This window comes from Macaca thibetana, chromosome 5, assembly GCF_024542745.1.
Source record: "Macaca thibetana thibetana isolate TM-01 chromosome 5, ASM2454274v1, whole genome shotgun sequence".
In the NCBI taxonomy this organism is placed as follows: Eukaryota; Metazoa; Chordata; class Mammalia; order Primates; family Cercopithecidae; genus Macaca; species Macaca thibetana.
Genome location: NC_065582.1, coordinates 22,907,968 through 22,930,002, shown reverse-complemented (window position 1 = coordinate 22,930,002; position 22,035 = coordinate 22,907,968). Strand labels below are relative to the sequence as shown.

Below are 22,035 nucleotides of genomic sequence, written 5' to 3'. Positions count from 1 at the left end.
ACATTATAAGAAACATCAATGTAACAAATATTTGTTTTCTAGAAATGCTATTTATATTCTTATTTTCCAATATTCTTATTATCCTCTTACTCTTGGTGTGTTTGAGTAACAGAATTTATATGCAAGTACACTAAAGCCAAAAATCCAATTTTTCTCTAAGCATACACAAATAGCAAAATTTTCTTTGTTCATTTGATTTGAAAGCAATACATAAATTAAGTCTATTATCAAAGAAAGAATATTCTCAAAAAGTAACTTTAAAAATGATAAAGGAAATGAATACACCACTTGTTTTAGTCGGCTAACCAATGAATTCTTGTTTGATTGTTGACGTGTTCAAATGTTTAAGACAGCACCAAACTACACAGGCTATTTCTAAATTACTGGTCCTTCCCAAAACAGAGCCCGTCTAACAGAAGCAGTGATGGTTGTTATAAGATACTTGAAATCCTCCCTTCCTCTTTAGAAATTGTGAATCAGCATCCAGGGAATAGATGTAAGGACTCCACTGGTATGAGTGACTCCTACAGAAGGTGTCCTGAGGGGTTCGAGTCCCAATTCCCTATTTCGTGACTTTTAATCTCTTTTTATGAACATCAATCAGTTTCTCTCCTGTAACTTTCTAACTCTCTCCTGAGGGAAATAAAGATGTTTGAATAGCCACAAACAAAAATATGCGGAGGGAACAAAACTAATTGTTCCTTAAACTTGAAAAAGCACAAACATCTAGATATAACATTTTAATATCATCTTTATACGACCTTCTTTATTTAATAATATATGCCTCAAATTCTATAATCTGTAGTAATGGTGATTGATACCAATGTTTAACCCAAGTGAATCATAATTGTATTAACCAAGCTTCTGTAACTGCTTCAATAAAACTCTGCATAAAAGATTAGCAGGTGCTGCCAAATATTTATACTCTCCAGTTATTTCTGGTAAGGAGCACTGTTCAATCAGTGGGATTAAATTTAACAATGTTTACCTGTGTGTAAGCCTCCGGTGACTAATGCAGACTGCAGTCTGAGAATCTTGAGCAATGCATACTTTATGGCGACTACATTTCATCTTTAAGCATGGATCCTTAGCTGGATCTAAAGCTAAAAAAAAAAAATTGCACAGAAAATATTAAAATAAGCTTCTGTAAAATGGAGGTATCAAATCCCATGAAACACAACTTGATCAGGTAATTTACATAGTGCTTAATTGTAAACTTTCTTCACATTCTTCCTCTGTTAAGAGATACTTCTGCTTCTACCCACATAACTCAGACTTAACAGCTAGCTGTAGTTTAGTCTCATCCACTCTATTCAGAAGCTAAGATGCACATACGCCTATGATCAAACAATGTGTTATCAAAATAGAAACTTTAAGACCCAAACTTTCTGTGGTTGCTACTACCTTCTAAGCAGCAAAGGTGGTGAAATAAAGTTAGAGTATGCTACTGAAGTATTTTATGACAGTGGAAAACTACAATCTATACCCTTGCTTTCCCTAGATAAATGCTGGTGGGTAAATAAAAGGGATGAAACAAACAAACAAAAATGTCAGTAAACATTTGTGGATATCTGTTATCCAAAAATAGTCTGGAGCTGTATTTGGAGACTGGATGAATACGTCATAGTAAGAACTGAGATTCTGCATTTTCATTTTTACATCATTTGTGCGTAATATTTGGACCATCATTTCTTCAAACAAACCTCTGTTTTCATGGCTGCCAACAAAAAGACTGTGTGAAATGTTGATGGTTTCATTTTATAACAGCTTTATTTATATGTAATACTACACCATTCGGGCAGTTAAGTTTACAACCAATGTTTTTCAGTATGTTTGCAATTGTAAAACTATCACCACAATCAATATTAGAATAATTTAATCACCAAAAATACCCAAACATATCCTCTTGTTATCATCCCCTTCCCTCTCCCCTCCAACTAGTATTAGGCAACTACTCATTTAATTTCCATCTCTAGAGATTTTCCTATTCTGGACATTTTATATAAATTGAATGATAAAATTTGTGGTGCTTCGTGCCTGGCTTCTTTCACTTGAACAATGTTTCTGAAGTTCAATCATGTTGTACCATGAATCACGACTTCATTCCTTTATATTGCTGAATATTATGCCATTTTACAGATATACCACATTTTATTTATTCACTAGTAGATATGCATTTTGACTGTTTCTACTTTTTGGCTATTGTAAATAATACTGATATTGGTGATCATTCATGGTTAATCCCAGTGACACTTTTTTTGTAATTTATTGTTGGGGGCAGACCAGAGGAGGAGTTGGTAAAAATAAACAAAAGGCACTGAGTGTCCAGATTTGGTACATGCCAAAATTGATAGAAAGAAACAATGAAATACGGTAAACAAAAAGTTCCAGTGCACAAAGAGAAATAAAACCAGAAAAAGGTGCATTTGGAATATGCAGAAGTATTTGGAAAGGCTCCAGGCTGACCAGTGGACATAAAATGTGGATTTGAGACAATCTTTGAGGGTAACTCAAGCTGATTCTTAAGCATATTTAGTCAATAGCCTAAATAAAGTGAATATATTTTGATAATCAATGCATTTTATTTATTTTATTATATTTTATTTTATTTTTGAGACAGTCTGTCTTTGACACCCTGGCTAGAGTTCAGTGGCGCGATCTCAGCTCACTGCAACCTCTGCCTCACAGGCTTAAGTGATTCTCCTGCCTCAGCCTCCCAAGGATCTGGGACTACAGGCACGTGCCACCACGCCCAGCTAATTTGTGTATTTTTAGTAGAGATGGGGTTTCACCACGTTGGTCAGGCTGCTCTCGAACTCCTGACCCCAAATGATCCACCCACCTTAGCATCCCAAAGTGCTGGGATTACAGTGGTGAGCCACTGCTCTCGGCCTGAAAATCGATGAATTTAATAAAATACAGACATAAGCTATAATACATATGCACATATGTCTTACTGATTTCAATATATAAAGTATATTTCTGCAAAACTCTTGTTAGAGATTTGACATAACCATGAGATTTAAAATAATGTTAACACATATCATTGGTGAAATATTAACTAACAGACATTTTGTATTATTCCATGCTAAAGTGGTCAAGACATTAAATGCATCTATTTGGAACACAAATGTTTCAATTTTCTTCATACTAAGAAAAATTTTTAATGAGTAATGATAGATTAATTATAGCTTTCCCTATTTGGTCAGTAGCTTTAATAATGAAAATAAACTATATTACTTTTTCATTGTCTATAAAATGATAAATATACTCTGTTCACTATGCAAATATAAATTGCTACAACATTCTTTTCAGACTATCACAGTTTGAATCATCATTAGGTAAAAAATATTGTCTTCAAAGTATTGCACTACAAAAGGGTGTGACTTCTTGTTGGACAACATAAAAGAAAAAACCATACAATAACTTAGAAGGCATCAAAAGTGTTTTGAGCTATTTCTAATGTTTAGTCTATGTTGATTTCTAATTATTAAAATAACATTTTTAAAATTCATTAAACAATTCTGCCTAACAATTAAATAATGTCATTGTTACCTGCCTCTGCACTACATGTACATATGTCATATACTCCTTTTAAGTATACTTAATCTTGGACTTATGTTCTGAAAAAGGAGTGTTTTCATTTTGAAATAAGACACTATAGTATATATAAAATTATGATTAATCTAGTTATTATTTGAATGCAGACTGGTATGATTAGAGCTATTTTTTCTTTACTTGATAAAATATACATTCGATGATTTCCAAAAGTTCTATGACACAGTTTTGTCATACATGCTCAAGAAAATAGAACTCAAAAATTGGCATACAGTGAAAACAGAACAAATTTAACACATGAAAAATAATGTAATTAGTTTTACATACGATTCTATGTATATGACCAAATAAGAGAGGAGCAGTATTTGTCAGGAGGTGGAAAATATAGGAGAAAGTGAATATAAAGAATCAGATACATAGCATGTACAATAACAAAAAGACCACTTTCTGTGCGTGAGATTTTAACCATCTGTATTTTTTAGTAGAACTCACATTGTTGGCAGCTTAAAAAATACAAAACATTACACACTGTAAATACAGATGCCTAAGATTTTATTCTTGAAATCACAACAATAACACAACCAATTTCTCTTGGCTGAAGTCCATGGATTAGAATCAATCCTGTGCCTTAAAGAGACCTGGCATAAATTCATCATCTCCCTCTCTTGTGTTCTTCTTTCCGTCTTGTTTTCCATTTAACATCTCCTCTTCTGTTCTGCATGATTGTATTTAGTCTTCTCTCCAGCAACCAGTCAAACTACCTCTAAAAAGATTTCAGCAACTGCATTTGACTTCACTTGGCTATGTTCTTTTCGTCATCCTAATCTCTAATAAACTTTCTGGTCAGTGTAAACTAACCTGGGTACCTGACAAGTTTTTTTTGGTTGTGTTTCAGAAAATAGCATCTGTATTTTAAACAACTGCCACATAATGTATCCTTTGAGCATCATTACATTTGCAATGTAGTATTTCCCTCAATCTTTTGCCAGAATACTTGTTTTTTAGTCTAGATTTTTTCCTAGTTACTTCCAGATGAGCATAAACTAGGAAGAATCAGGCCTTATCCAGCCCATAATGGTGGGAATGCCTGAGGTGGTAAGGGTAGGTGATACCAGAAACAAATGTGAATGAAGCCCTGTATGTCAGTAAAAAAGAAATGTAATTCATGAGAAGTCCTAATGTGAAGGGAACAAGAAAGTAAGGATGCACAATAGAGGCAACAGGTCAGGCAAACAAACATGGGTGGTAATTTACAGGTAGGAGAAGAAAAGTTCGTATTGATATTCATATTTAGTGCATGTGGCGTAGGAAAAGGCAGTCACATCATTAAGGTGCAAAAAAATGACATTAATGTTAGTATTAATAATTGAAATTAATTTTAACATGGAAGGCTGAAACTTTTAATCTGCACAAATTCTTCTCCAGATCTTAGCTGAGTTTGTTCACAAGTCTGTATTTTAGATTAAATCCTAATAATTCTAAGCAAAATTACTCTTAAATCATGCTGTATATAATGCTTGGTAAACTTAAGGAGAAACAGTGCACCTTAGCTTGGCCAATTCTAGATAAAAATTTCTTAGATATAATAGGAACTTAACCCCACTAATATTGACTCAGATTTGTGAAAGACCAGACTAGTATAAACAAATAATCTCGAATCTGTTAAGGTCATCTACATACCAAAGAATTTGAACCACATGATCTCTAAAATCATATTCTGCTCTAAAAGTGGATTACATTCTAGCATACAGTTTTGGCACCAGATATCATACAAGAATTGCATCTTGTCTCCAACAGACTCAACGTTTTTATTAGCAGAGATGTATAAATAGTTATTAATAATTAGAATACATTGTTAAGTGGAACCTACAAAAATATATACAATATACACAGAGAGAGAGAGACAGAGAGATCACATGATGGTGAATGGAAGAAAATTAGAATAAGTGACACCTTGGGTAAGTTTTAAAAGATATATAGGGCCCACCAAGTGCACAAAATGAAAGGAAACCTCAGTGTAAGTAGATAGAATAAACAGCAAAAACATAGAAAAAGGATGCCCTACTCATGGAATGGCAAATAATTCAGGACCAATGACCTATAAAATGCTCGTATCACCTGTGAGCATTGTGGAAAACACTGAACAGGGAGATGGAAGCTTCTTAGCCTTCCAGAGTTTTATCATTTTGGTAATGTCATGGCCTGGCATGATTTTAAGTAGAAGAGTAGTATGATTATGTATTACAGAAAGACCACACACAAGAATTTGGAGATAGTTTGAAGTGTATGTGATTAAGACAGGGATATTAACCAGCTGTATGAGAGAGAACGAAGAAGAACCTAATCTAAGATAAATGGGTGTGAAGATGGAGAAGAGGAGATGCATTTCAAAGACATAAAGGACACTGATTCAATAGGGTCGAATTATTAATTTGATAGAAGGGAGAAATTGGTCAGAAATAAAATAAATGGTGTTTGGTGGCTCCACTGAACAATAAATAAGATATTTGGTGGCAAGAAAAAAAATATAGTGAGTTAGTTGTGAGAAGTTAAGGTGATGACCTTATCTTTCATATTAGTGAAATGCCTGTGGTGACATCCAGAGACAAATACTCAGCTGTCACCTAGATATTTGGATCTAGTATTCCAAGGAAAAGTTAGGGGAAAGATGTCCCTCCAGCAGTCACCTTAAAGAATGTACTATAGAAACATAATCAGTTTTGTAATCTAGTTTGATTTTTAGGATGCTTAGCTTGATGACATATTTAAAGTAAAAAGATGGAAAACCTATTTTTATGGCCGACTCTCTTATCTTCTTTCCACAGCACATTTTTGCATTGGAACTGAGAACTCAGGCACCATCTCCCAGGTTTTATGCATACTGAGACCAGAATAATGGACAATGATTTTCTTGGAGTCATGAGCTTCTTGCCCATCGCCTTACTATTTTGAGAACAGGGATGCAGAAACCATTAAAAACAAACAAACAAACAAACAAACAAAACAGTAGTCAGAATCCCTTTATGTACTTTGTGCAAACCTTCTACTCTGGACGAAAAATGACTAGAAAGTTCTTAGACCTTAGAATTTCAATGTCCTGTAAAATGCTGACTTATAATCAAAACACCCAAAAACTTCTGATAATGGAAATTGTTTTTTTATTTTTGCTGTTGTTGCCAGGGACTTGCAAATACTTGTGAAAATCTGATACTTGTGAAATACTTGTGAAAATTTGATAAATAAAATGATACTGTTAATTAATGTAAATTAATTTATGATTTTAACTCAATTTAGTGTTTAGCTTCAAAAGGACTACTATTTTTAATTGCAGTGTGGTGTGCTGCAGAATTATAATTTTTTTACAGGATATACATGTAGTCGTATGCATTATATGATACACAAATCATATTGATTTTTTACAGTATGCACATTTCAAAATTCTATACACATTTGTTCTAAGGATTTGGATGGGATATTGTATGAGCATTCAATTATTGCAATTTATTCAGTATCTGCTATGTGCCAGTACAGTTCTTTTTTGTTTATGTGTAAAATATCCTTAAATCCATTTTCTGAATCATGTTAGCATCTCAGTTTTAGATGTCAGAAAACTATAGCTCAAATACAATGTTTATCCTAGGATGTATAACTAGCAACTAGTAGAACCAGTTTCAAACCCAAGCCCTTGGAATTACAAAACCTGAATAATTTGCCACAGAAGAATCCTGTTTCCTGAGCTTGCAGTGAGATTCAGAGTAGCTGAAACAATGTCCTGTCATCAGGACCTTTATATTCTCTATAACAGAATAAAAAGTTAAAACTTTTGCTGAAATAATATTCACATATAATATCTAGTAAGACAAACAGAAAAGACTGTAAGATTGACTATCACCAGAGTATTTGTCTAGTTTTGATTCTGAGAGTTCATTCTTATGGTTACATTTGTGGCTTTCTCTCTAATAAATCAGTTCCATATACAATTGCTTGGAACCTAATACTGTATTCTGATAATTTGCCTACCCAGAAAATCATTCAACAATGCCTTAAAGCCATCTATTTAATCTGATCTTTACATTTCACATTAAAGCACTATCATTTTAATGCAAAATACAGACTTTTTTGGGGAAACCCTTCAACTATTTGATCTGTTCATTGATTTTTCACTACTTTAAAATATTCATCATATGTTCTATTTTAACTCTGCCTCTTTTCCCAGGCATATTTCTAGGCAGGGGTATTGTTTCCTCATACCTGTTGTTTCTACAGCACTGCTTCTCTTACATACTCTTTATCCCTCTCAACTCAGAACTCTCTTGCGCCACTTTGCTCTTTCATCACAGCATGGCCACGTCCAAGGATTCTTTGGGTAAATATTGTTGTCATTCTTTTCTATAGAGATTCATTTCCATGGAGATGTACTTAAGGGAAGTTTTCGTTGTTGTTATCTCTAGAATTCATAAGCCTGCTCTCCATCACCAGAGCCTTCTTCCAAGGAGTACATATATCCCTGCATTCACCTTGAAGCATTATTTTTCAGTTCTCAGAAATGTGTGAATTTAATGGAGCTCAAGGAAACATTAATACCCTAGCTTCTGGCTCTATTCTTATATGACTGATGCAATATATATACAATCATCCTTTTGTATCTGTAGAGTATTGGTTCCAGGACCCCGGAGGGTACCAAAATCTGCAGATGCTCGAGACCCTTATATAAAATGGTGTAGTACTTCCAAAAAATCTACACACATCCTCTTGTATAGTTTAAGTAATCTCTAGATTATTCATACCTACTACAATGTAAATGCTATAAAATAGTTGGTATACTGTATTTATTTTATTAGTATTTTTATTGTTATATTGCTATTTTAATTTTTTTCAAATCTTTTTGGTCTGTGGCTGCTTGAATCCACGGATGTGGAGTCTGCTTATTCTGAGGGCCAGTTGTAATCTGATTTAAGCAACAAGTCAGTCCTTACCGCAATCTCCGTAAAACCTTAAATATCTAGCTGAAAGAAGTTAGTCACATTGTTCACAAAACAAGGTCATTACCCTATGGAAATCTAAAATGCCCTTTATCTGTAGAAAATCCTTTACTTCTTCTGTGGCAAGAAAAGTATTGACTAGGCTTTATAACTTTAAAATGAAAAAGTTTAAATTTGTGGCAAGCCTGCCTGTGTTCAGTAGAACCTCTACGAGCTTACCGATGATGCGTTTGTCAACAGCTTTTCCTCCTTTTGTGAGTGAAGGTGACAGGGCAGTGCTTAATTACGAATATTACCATTGGCCAAAGTCTAATGACGCTAAGGTATTAGACCTTCTAAATATCAGTGTATTTCAGAATTTTATTTTGTTTCAAGAGGATTTATAAAAGAAATATATTTTTCACATATTTCTAAGTGTCAAAAGGAAAAAGAACACAAGATAATTCAGTGCTAATAAAATATGCACAAGGTTCATGCAGATCGGGAAGGCTAAGAAGACACTTAATGAAAATAAGTTTTAAAACTAGAAATATATTTATTTTTTGAGCTTGAGCAGTAGTAGCAGTCCATTATTATTATAATAGCAAGATTGTTTGACATCTAAAAATAACCTTTTATATACAGAGTTGAAGGTTTAAAAATCAGCATTTTTTAAAAGCCTAATTTTGTAAATGCACTAAATCATAAAGAATTTCAGGAAGATTAATATTCTATTGTAATATTTTATATGTGATTGTTGTTCCATGTCGATCCTATTATAATATAAATATATACTTAATTCTTATTTTCAAATACAGAATGATTAAGTCATATTAGGACATTTATAATTCTTCTTAGCAACACTATAAACTATATTACTAGAGGTAATATTAGCATGAAGCTATAAAAATTGTAGCATAAAAGGCTATGGTAGAGGATTTAAATACGTAAGTCTTACATATTTAGGGACCATATAATGATATTACACAGTCTTTTTAAGAAATTCCTTCTTCAAAAATGAATTCTCATTTTAGATAGTCACATTTTTCTCTTTAACCAAGTAAACTTGTGCTTACATGCTGACTACTGTTTTAAAATGTCTTTTGTAAAATGTAGTACACGTGCACCATGAAGGACTATACAGTCATAAGAAAGAATGAAATCATGTCCTTTGCTGCAACATAGATACAGCTGGAGGCCATTATTCTAAGTGAAGTAACACAGAAACAGAAAATCAAATACCACATGTTCTCACTTATAAGTGGGAGCTAAACAAAGAGTACACATGGACCTAAAGATGGAAACAATAGACAGTGGGGACTCCAAAAGCAAGAAGGGAGGGAAGCGGGTAAGGACTGGAAAAACTACCTATTTGGTACTATGGTCACTGTTTGAGTGACGGGTCCACTAGATGCCTAAACCCCAGCATTACACAGTGCATCCATGTAACAACCTGCACGTGTACCCCCCAGAATCCATCACAATTAAAAAGAATAATATATCCCTAAAAAGTTTTTAAAAATAAAAGGTCTTCAATTACTTTTTCTTTTGTCTAACTAATATGCTTCATATCATATTTACATGATAATCTAGTTATCCTTCAATAAAGTCTGTCCCATATGAATAAAAATGATAAATAAAAAATACTAATAAACATCCAACAACAACAAAATACCTTAAAAAATGCTAAACCATAGGCTAGGATCTGGCAATTTTAATATGTATCCGAGGGCATTACATGTTCTCTTGGGTGATGCAAAGAAAATGGGAACTGGATTTGGGAACCCTTTAAAGCCTGGATTCCTGAGGAGCTTCTTCTTTAATTAAATAAGAAAGCCAAGCAATTAACCAAAATAAACATAAAATTGCAAGTGTATCCAAACACTAGTTTAAAAAATAATTACCATGAAAGGATATAAAACTCCAAGCCTTTTCCACATTGGTGGTGAGGTTTTAATTTATATTATTTTCATGGTGTAAAAAAATTCAAGCTCATAATTTAATAAAATGTTGGTGGAAACCAGTTACAAATCCTAAGTCTGTGAGAGAGAGAAATGCAATTTCTGCAGTATCAGAATTTTTCACAAGCCAGTGCATACAGAACCCTCACAATGCCAAAAATAATAACAACAAAAATAATAAAATAAATATAATGAAGAGGATCACACACACAAAATTGCAAACCACACCAGGAAACAAATAATCCAAACCATTCAAAAATCCAAATTCAATCCACTCAAAAACTAGCATACGAATAAATCAAAATATTCTTGTAAAATCAAAAAGGGGCAAAATATTAAGCATGTTTATATTAATTCATGGCATAAGAGAAAATATTTGATTAAAGATATAAAATAAATATAGAAATATAAAAACAACATGATAGCATGAAAAAATTAAAACAGACCTTCTAGAAATGAAGAAGAATTAAAATTTAAAAAGTAGTTGCAGATTAACAACCCTAGCCGTCAGAGGAAATAATAGTGAGTTCTGAGTACGATTATTAAAATTAAATTAACTACCAAAACACATTATGTTGAAACTGAAAAGAAATAAACAATAAGCGGCTGGGGGGGGGGGGGGGGGGAGTAAATTGAAAGCAACCAAAAGGAAAAAGCAGTTTGTTTTCAGGGAACAACCACAGACTAAGAGCGAATTTACGAGTTAATGGCAAATCACGGCAAAACATGTGAAATCATATATTGTGGTGAGGAACAAATAATTATCAAATAAGAATTCCGGCCAGACACGATGGCTCATACCTGTAATCCCAGTACTTTGGGAGGCTGAAGTGGGCAGATCGCTTGAGCTCAAGGGTTTGAGACTACCCTGGGCAATACGGAAAAACTCATCTTTACAAAAAGTTCAAAAATTAGCTGGGTGTGGTGCCCGTGCCTGTAGTCCCAGCTACTCAGAAGGCTGAGATGTGGAGAACCACTTGAGCTGAGGAGGTTGAGGCTGCAGTAAGCGGAGGTCACGCCACTGTACTCCAGTCTGGGTGATACAGTGAGACTCTGTCTCAAATGGCTCATGCCTGTAATTCCAGCACTTTGGGAGGCCGAGGCGGGCGGATTACGAGGTCAGGATATGGAGACCATCCTAGTGAACACAGTGAAACCCTGTCTCTACTAAACATACAACAAAATTAGCCAGGCGTGGTGGCGGGCGCCTGTAGTACCAGCCACTCCCGAGGCTGAGGCAGGAGAATGGCGTGAACCTGGGAGGCGGAGCTTGCAGAGAATAGAGATCGCGCCACTTCACTCACTCCAGCCTGGGCAACAGAGAGAGACTCTGTCTCAAAAAAAAAAAAAAAAAAAAAAAAAAAAAAAAAAAAAAAAAAAAAATCCAGACACACCCAAATTATTCTTTAAGAAAGATACATTTATGAAAATATGTTCATAAAGATACATTAATTAACAAATTATTAAACGTATAGCACAATTTGTTCATGTTGAAAGAACAAAAGGATATGCTTCTACAAATAGAAAGAAATTATACCAATGGACCCAGAAGGAATAGTGAATTACAAGAAGTGATGATGAGCAAGAAACTGATAAAACGTGATAATTTAAAATTAGGTATGTAGTAAAAATATTAATAGAAAAATGACTAATTTGCAGTGGAGGGGGGAGTTAAAATGAGGTGAAACTCATTAAAAATAATGAGGAAGTTGAATGTCAAAGATTTGGAGCTAATGTGGTCTAAGATCCTAGCACTCTTCAGAAGGACAATAGAACAGATTATTATATAGTTGCTTTCATCCAATTTTGCTGGTTGTGCATGTAAACATTTAAAATAAATCACTCAAAGAAGAGCAAGAGTTTTCATAACTTTTAAACTAGCACAAAGTAAAATGATAAAAAGGAACTCAATTATATCAAAACTCACAATTGATGAAACAGGAAAAAAAAAAAGAGAGAGAGAGAGAGATAGTCTTAGACTGGACTTTAAAAAAAAAAAAAAAAAAAAAAAAAAAAAAAAAAAAAAAAAAAAAAAAAAACCCTTAAGGGTTCTTGAGAGCTATACCTAAAATATAATACAAATTGAGTTAGAAATTAAAAAAAAAAAAAAAAAAATGTGGGAAAAGCTTACCTGGCAAATACTGATCCAAAGGAAAGCAGTAGTTATGGCAATATTTACAACACACAAAAATCCCCAAATCGTGGAAGGAGAGAGCCGGAAATGTATTCAGTTGATTCAGGGGTTGTTGCCTTAAGCATACCTAGTCAAACAACCTCTCTGAAGTACTTTCCTTTTCTATTATTATTATTATTATTATTTTTTTTTTTTTTTTTTTTTTGAGACGGAGTCTCGCTATGTCTCCCAGGCTGGAGTGCAGTGGCTGGACCTCAGCTCACTGCAAGCTCCGCCTCCCGGGTTCATGCCATTCTCCTGCCTCAGCCTCCTGAGTAGCTGGGACTACAGGTGCCCGCCACCTCGTCCGGCTAGTTTTTTGTATTGTTTAGTAGAGACGGGGTTTCACCGTGTTAGCCAGGATGGTCTCGATCTCCTGACCTCGTGATCTGCCCATCTCGGCTTCCCAAAGTGCTGGGATTCCAGGCTTGAGCCACTGCGCCCGGCCTCCTTTTCTATTCTATAGTCATCATTGTTTTCATGACCCAATATTCCTAAACCTCTGCTTTGTATTGTTACTTTCCTCCACCGAAATTCAAATCTTTGTTATTTATTACAATTTCACATTTTTCAATGTTAAAACAATTTTAACAATTTTAAAATATTAACAAGAACCATACCGAAAACAAAAAATTTCCTTCAGGATCAATGTTGCTAAAATACAGCTTTAAACGCTATGTCCTTTCCTTAAGAATTTGAGTATGTCTTAGAATAGTAAGCCTTGAGCTTTAAAGGAGATGAATACATTAGTTGGCCATATAAGCATCAACTCGACAGCAAATGCGGCTTTCTAACAAATAAATACACAAAAGACCTTTTGCTTTTATTGAATTCAGTCTCTTTTGGAGACCATTAATCTTGTAAATATTAATTAGATTCCATTCTTCATTTAACCATCAAGAAGTTCAGAACCAAATGTGAGATATGCTTTTTACAATTGTACAAAATATTTTAGGATATACATTTTGTATAATAATCCTCTCATTGTTTTATTTTATATCTTTTTAAATATTTTTGTGTGAAATTTAAGTAAAAATAGTTTTCTTCTCTCCATTCATTCTTTTAAAAATACAGTTTATTTCACATTTAATTCAGTGACATTTTTCAAGATTGGGATGAATAGATTTAAAAAACTGAAAAAATGAGGCAACTTCTATTCAAATTGATTTTTCCAGTAATTTTTTGGGACTGTGTTTTAATAATTAAAATGAAAATCTAAAAGAAAGATGTATACAAACACAAATGTCAGTGAATAAAGGTAGAAGTAGTTATGTACTTCATTTAGAATGAAGTTGTCAAGCATTAAAATTTATTGGCATTATATAGCTTCTACTATTATATATGCAAATGTGTAACTTTCCTCATATGAGATGAAAAAAAAGTTGTATATGTAAAATTCAGTTTGCCTTTACTTCCTGGGTATTATATTTTATCATCAAAATTTTGTATTGTGGCACATATATCTGCCACTATTATAGCAAACACATAAGCAAATATACCCTTTTCTTGAATTTCAGTTGTAACTTAAAGTATATTTACGTGATGAGATAGCTCTTTAGCACTTGGGGAAAAAAATCAAGAAAACTAAGACTAAGTTGGACAGTTATCATGATTTAAAAGCAGATGAATAGTAAAACTCAGAGTTTAGTGGCAATTTTGGAAAAATCATATCACAAAATAATGCAATCAGTACATAGCCACTATCCATTTGCTAAAATGCTTCTTTAAGTCTACTTGTGTGCTTTCACAAAAAATGAAGTGACCAGTAACTTTAACATGATTTTAAAATGGTTTCAATAGTTTAACAATAAAGCATTAAACATGTTTTTGTCGGTCTGATAGCAGTTTCTTTCACTGTAACTCTATGCTGTAAAGCTATAGGAAGAAGTGGTTTTCTTGGGAATTTTTTAAACTTGCCAGATGCTATGATGAAAGGCTTTGCAAGTGAGCAGCATAGAAAGTAGAGCTGATACTTGACAGTTAATTAGACTTTTGACAGCCAATTTTGTGGTACTAAAAGTGATTAAATACAGTGAGGCTTTGGATTGACTTTCTTAGTTTCCAACCTTAATATTACTTCAGTTGTATAAAATCCATCTACTCTAACTCTGCTCTCCCCATTGCAAATATGAAATGCGGAAGGCTACCTATTAGCAGATTTTGATGCATTGCAGGCTTAATTTATTTTGTAATAAATAAATACCAAAATACGATAATATTTATTTCAATAATATCCTAATACATGTTTATTAAAAGCAATAGCTACTACATTGACAAATCAAAGCTAGTGAAAAATCTAAATGCTGTTACAAGGCAGAAATTTATTCTACTATTGCTCTACTCTAGATAAAGGATTGAGGAAGGTTTTAAAATACCATTATCTTTGGTTCTCTACCATTTGTTTTCATTGTCAATACATCATATTGTCTTCCAAATTTCTTAATAAAATAAATGCTAATAGGATTTCTTTTATAAAATTGGTGCCTTTCAGAATATTGATCACTGTATGTGTTAAATACAGTGAATATTAGTATAAATAATATTTATAAAATTATATTACAAAGTATCATAAAATATTATTTTTACTGGTTTCCATTTTGCAATCTATTACATGATATATAATGAAGATGAAGATACTGAATTCCCATCCTAAGAATTTATATTTGGGATTGCCTTTCCGGTGTTAGAACTGAATATATCTATGATTTGCTTAACACTAAAAGGCTGTCTCAAATAGAATCATAAAAGAAAGCCCCTACTAATTGGCAATTCTGGCTTTGGCTTGATAAAATAATGTTTACCTGTAGTTCCTTGATGATGTCCCCTAACCATCCTAAACCTAATGTTTTCATTTGTAAATTGAAAAAATTGGCTATTAATTCTAAAATGTAAAATAAAATATCCTATAATTGTGTGATTTAACTGGCCTGGGAGGTAGTACATAAACACATAAGAAATATATTTAAAAATTCACATTGAGTTGAAAAGATGTGTATGTAACTTTGAATGAATGTGTGTTAGGTGCCTAGAGTATTTACAGGCACATAGAAAGCATTATATTTGGCTATTAGCATTTGTCTTTTGGTTGATTGGCTATGAAACCCCTATAACATCTCTTGTAACATGCCCTGCACTTCTACTGAGCTCCTCCTGGAGGATCTCTGCCCCACTTTGAGTAACAATCTGCCTTTCTCAGTCCTCTACTAGGACACAGAATTTCCTCCATGCGACAAAATCCTTTTGACTCTAAACTCACCACTTCCCTGAATAAATTAGACTTTTTCTTGTTTTTTGTTTGTTTGTTTGTTTTGTTTTTTCTGGTTTATTTTAAAGTAAACATAACAATTTTCACGTAAATTCTTTTTAAAGAATAATGAAACTAAGCCTTAAAACAGACCAGGCAAAGGATGGCTCATGCTTGCAATCCCAGTACTTTGGGGGGAAGAGGCAGGAGGATTGCTTGAGGCCTGGAGTTCAAGACTAGCCTGGGCAACAAAGTGAGACTCCATATCATCAAAAAATGAAATAAAATAAAAATCTAGCTGATCATGGTGACATACACCTGTAGTCTCAGCTACTCACGAGGTTAAGGCAGGAGGATTACTTGAGCCCAGGAGTTCGAGGGTGCAGTAAGCTATGATCATGCCACTATACTCCAGCCTGGGTAACAGAGAGATACCCTGTTTTTAATTTTTTTAAAGACTGAAACAAAGGTTTTAAGTACAGATATGTTTTCTCTGAAAGCTGTGTCAAACATTGCCATCAAAATAGCTAACACACACATGCATTCACACACTCACACACACACACACATACACACATATACAAATGGTCAGGGTGGGGCTGAGCTGGCACTGACGATGGAGATGATGATAGAAATGTTCTTAACTCAGGTATCTGCATTCACAAAAATGTCTCAAACTACACTTAAAATTACTTCATTTTATTTTAGTAAATTATACCTCAATGAAAAAGAAAATTACTCTTTTTTCTAATATATTATTATTTTAAAAAATATTTTGTAATATAAGAATATTAAAAGCCTTTTAAATCAACTATTTCAGGGCAGCAAAACCATGCAATCAGAAATAAAACATCAAAAACTCCACATTAAAGTTTATATTTATAATTCAGTTTTTCCCCATTCATGGAGGGTGCTCCTCTAGAAGGTAAATACCGCTCCCTATAGATAGATAAAACTAATTTTAAAAAACCAAGTATGACTTGAAAGAAGACACAGAACTGCATCTCATTTTCCCAAAAATTCAAATACTGTTGGTAATTATAAAAGACTTGGATTTCACTACTGGAATCTAAATACTCTAAAGATGAAAAGAGGCTTTATATATGCACAGACTTTTAAAACTGAGACTATTTTGTAAAACCAATAATAATACTGGCTAAAGTAACAAGTTAATAGACTTTAAACCTAAGAATTATCTTTAATTTTGCATAGAAATTTTTAGAACCTAGTTTACAAATTAAAGCTTTGTAAATGTTTTTCAAATAATTTCTTCTTCCAGGAGATTGATGTTGCTTAAATAGAACTGCAATTGCAATAATAACAAACTATTTTAGCTAAGCAATGTTAACAAACAACCTGGCAGGTAAGTGAGGGGTATGGATCTTTCTTAGTCTTCAGTTTGTCATTTCCAATTAATATCACTGCTTACAAAAAACAATCCATTGTAAAGTAATGATCTGACTGTTGTTAAATGTAACTTTCATTGACTGCCACCTCCTTAGGTGTGATTAGATTAAAACCCAGAAGTTATCCAAGTAATTGCATCAAATGATAGAGTGGTTTCTGACACTCATAGACCTTTCAGTAACCTTATTTTGTTAGACATGCTAATCTGTAGTTCATCTTGGTGCAAATGAAAATTCCTAATTGTTATTTACTAAAGAACTGCATCTTTACCACTGGTCTACCAGATGAATAGTTTGCCATATCTGGTGAGCTAATATGCCAAAGTGCCTAATTTAAAAATCTAGACACTGGGAATTTTTTGTCAAAAAAAGTATTTATCTAAATATTTGAAATATCAAAAAGTATTTATATTCACTTTCTTCGGGTTGTAAATTGACAATTCAACAGGATCCAATTAGGCCTGACTGAATCATTATAGCAGAATCCAATTTTTGAAACTGACAGGAAAGCCTGTGGAATTATAATATGTGACTTGATGATATGAAAAATAATGGAAGCAACACAAATGGTAAAACAGTTAAGTCTAGGTAGTTTTTGATACTAAATATTAGAAATTTATTTTTCTGACTAAGCTTTTAGAAAACAAAAATAACATATTTTTAAAAAACATAGACAACAATGAATCTGAAACATGAGATTCTAAAGTATTTCAGGACTGATCAATAGTAAAAAAAGTTAAAGAGGATAAAATGCTGCTATATATTTTTGTTCAACTTTAAAACTTAGATAAAATGTTTGGAAAATTGTAAATCTGCATTGCACAATTAACTTTTAGAATGTAGAAACTTCACTCTATTGCATATCATTTCCCCATGGAGAAACCTGGATATGTCACTGAGAGATACAAAAGGAACCCAGAAAATCTTTTTTTTTTTTTTTTTTTTTTAATTGGTCTTTCTCTGTCGCCAGGCTGGAGTGCAGTGCCGCGATCTCAGCTCATTGCAACCTTCGCCTCCTGGGTTCAAGCGATTCTACTGACTCAGTCTCTTGAGTAGCTGGGATGACAGCCACCTACCACCACGCCAGGCTAATTTTTTGCATTTTTACTAGAGACAGGGTTTCACCACGTTGGCCAGGCTGATGTTGAACTCCTGACCTCAGCTGATCCACCTGCCTTGGCCTCTCAAAATGCTGAGATTACAGGTGTGAGCCACCGCTGAACTTGCAATTTAATTACTTTGAGGAACAAAGCTTTGGAAAAGTGTTTCCCGGATTTCTAACTACACCATTACTGTCCCTACTTAAGCTATCAACAGTAAGCCTCAACGACCAAGATCATAAGATTATCCTGTGGAATGGTATGGATCTCTATTAGGCTAGGGTGTAGTAAAGACAAGATTTGAAACATGCGAAGAATGTAAGAGCCTTCCCATATTTTCTATCTTGGAATAAATGAGGGGAAAAAATGGAGAATGAACAAGGGCAGATGACAAAATAATTGAACCCGAGTTCCCATTTCCCTTTCCTTGGGCTTCAACTCAACTTTTGGGCAAGGCTCAGAAGAGTGAGAGCAAAACTCCAAACAGTGGGGCAGGGGATCATTTGACACCCCTGTGTTACTGTTACTGTTTGTACAGTAACACAGAGGCCACCACACAAACCGTCCTGGGACAATCTCAGACACGAACATATCTTAATAACCTCGGGAGGAGAGCTGCTCAGTCAAAGGGAAATATTATGTTTGCACTTTTTAGGCCACTTCAGTTCCTACCCAGCATAGTCACTAATTCAAGAGCCCCTGGGGCTTGGCATGAGGCCCATTCTCCAGAGGGAAGTGACTTTGTCTCCAGAGTGGAGTAGAGCCACTGGATAGATAGAGGTCATGGTAGATAATTTGCAGTCTGTACTCAGCAGGGCTAAGTCTCCCCTTCACCAGCTATGCCCACCTTACACCCAGACAGACACTATCTTGGAAAGAGAAAAAGTGAATGACGGGACAGTTGAGAGACTTAACATCTTAACACTCAGATACCTGAGTTAAGAACATTTCTCTTACCATCTCCATCCTCACTGCCAGCCCAGCCCCACCCTGACCATTTGTGTATGTGTGTGTGTGAGTGTGTGTATGCATGTGTCTGTTAGCTATTTTGATAGTAATGTTTGACACAGCTTTCAGAGAAAACATATCTGTACTTAAAACCTTTGTTTCAGTCTTTAAAAAAATTAAAAACAGGATATTGATTACAACCCAATATTGGGTGATATTGATTAAAAACACCCAGTATTGATTAGATTGAATTATTTTATTCAATTATTATCTAATTGTTAAATTAGAGTAAATAAAAAATCATATTGTACTTTTCTTTTTCTCACGAAGGGACTTATTAAGAGAATTTTCTCTTTTAGGGACTTGGGAAGAAACCAAATACTATAGACTAAGTAAAAATATTCTATTTTTTCACATATTCAAGTTCAGCTTTTTATGCTGATATATAGTTATAACTTGTCTAATGCTTGTCTAATAAATGATCTTGATTGAGTACAAGTATTAATAAAAAACAATCTAATTCTCAGAAAGTATTTGCAGTGTTCAATCTTCTCCTGATGAGTTTTGCTTCTTACACCTACTATTTCTCCTTGCACCTAATATTTCCTTTTCTCACATAAAATCTCAGGCAGTATTTTTAGTCACCTTTACATAATGAAATGCCCAGCCTGGTTTAATCATTATATATTTTAGAATGTCTCCATATTACATTTACTCTCCAGCTGGGGTCCTACTTTAGTTTTGGAATTCTGGAGTGGGATGAAGAAAATTCTTGTCTTCTTCCCATACCCTCCACTCACTAAATATGGCTTGTGATTCTGTAGCCATTAGCCCAAAATAAAAGTGGAAAAGAACACAGGCCCCGCTTGCATCTGTGCACTCAATGACCAATGCTCATTGGTCATTGTTGGTTCTTCCTCTTCCGGCATGCTATTTTGGTTTCTTTGGAGATTCTCCTTTAGAGGATGTCTGACTGTAACTTCTCGATAGATCATATCTCCCCTCTGGCTAGTCAATTTTCACTACCCAGCAGCCTTTGAGAATCCAGTATTCTATTATCTATCCTTCAGTTGGAATCCCACCTTTCCTTCAGGTGGTCCGTTTGGTCCTTTTGGAATAACTTCATGGTGGCTTCTATCAGCAGAGTATGAAGCAAATGGAAGCAATAACCCTATCTTTGAAGGAAGATATTTTCCTTCTCAGTGAAGCCACCTCAGTTTTGCTCTGCTGCAAAGAGAAGTAGCAATTTCCACTGATCTTCATCATTAAAATATCCAGACCAGAATTACCACTAGTTCTCAAGTCCCTCAAGATCAATGGGACACAAGTCTTTCCAAGTGCGCAGGATGAAGCCATTTGAAACAATAAAAAATCAGCTGTTTCCCTTTCCCAAGAGGCAGTGGATGCACACAGCACATCACCAACTCTTTATAAGGGAATATCAACCCTCCCTCTGATCAGTCTTCAATTTCTCTTTTAAAGCTCAGAGCTGAGGTTCACAAAACCAGCTTCACAATCTCTTTGCACTATTCAACGAAGTGGTCTTGCATTTTGAGTTAAGCCTTCAAATCTCTGTGTCTTTGGCACCCATTTTATTGTTTGTGGGCTTTGAGGCTTCTACTGAGACTTCTAAACCACAGAATAATTTAACCTAGTCTGTCCTATAATTCAAAATAAAAGGCCAAATTTTTCTTAAAAGCTTTAGGTTTGTGGTAAAATGATGCAAACTTATTGTTTCTGTATTTTTCCACTTATGTATGATATATAAACATATATATATAGTTAAATACATGTGAGAGACGCCTAGAGTTACAATCATATATCATTTATAATGTTAAATATACAAAAAGTATATAGTATACAATATATACATATATTTCATATTTTACATGTTACTTGTTTTATATATACTACAACATACACAAGTTAAAATGCAAATTTTAAATTATTTGCATTTAGTTTTTTATCCTAAGTTTTTAAAAATAAAAGTAGTAAGCAATAAATCATATATTCTTCAATTTTGTACCTGTACACATTAAAGATATTTATTTACGGAAAATTAAAATGTGTTAGGGAATACTGAGCATTCTCCAAATGTCATTTTTTCTTCTCCTGAACATTTCATTTTCTGACCTTCTTTTCTAAAGAATTATAACCATGTGACTGAATTCTAATTGACAGAACATAAATAAGAGCGATGTGTACCAATTTTAGACTCATCCCATAATTATCTCTCCTTCACCACCCTCTGGGATATATTTCCACTTCAGCTGAGATGGTGCTCTCCAAGGCACTGGAAAGTCAGGTACTGAAGAGGGAAAAGCTGCATTTGCATGGGTTGCTATGAGTGACTGGAGCACAGGCCCCCCTGAATTTGGAAATACTATTGGATGTTACAGAAGTGAAACTTTAATTGAAATGAAAGAACTTTGGGACCTTTTGTTGCTGTAACCTAATAAATCTCACTGAGGCAGATATTGCTATCTTGCAGCGGAGTGCCTACATAAAAGAAAGCTAAAATGTGTGTGTTGCCTTACTGGTCAGGTAGCAGGTAGTATGAAAACAGACACAGCAGTTTGGAAATATGGAAACCCATGTCATACAGTAATCAAACATTTTGTAAAATAGCCATATAACTTTTAAGGCAGATGAAGTGCGTATTTGGCCTCCAGGGGAAATTTCTA

General features: G+C 34.0%; 1 protein-coding gene across 3 annotated transcripts in view; it reads right to left on the bottom strand.

Annotated features, from left to right (window-relative positions):
• The window catches only part of SPOCK3 (SPARC (osteonectin), cwcv and kazal like domains proteoglycan 3), a 482,197-nt gene that overhangs the window by 242,791 nt on the left and 217,371 nt on the right, over positions 1–22,035 (bottom strand). For all 3 annotated transcript variants that reach the window (XM_050791745.1, XM_050791747.1, XM_050791746.1), the window contains one exon: positions 989–1,103. In XM_050791745.1, the coding sequence (XP_050647702.1) occupies positions 989–1,103 (115 nt within the window). The remainder of the gene's footprint in view (positions 1–988; positions 1,104–22,035) is intronic.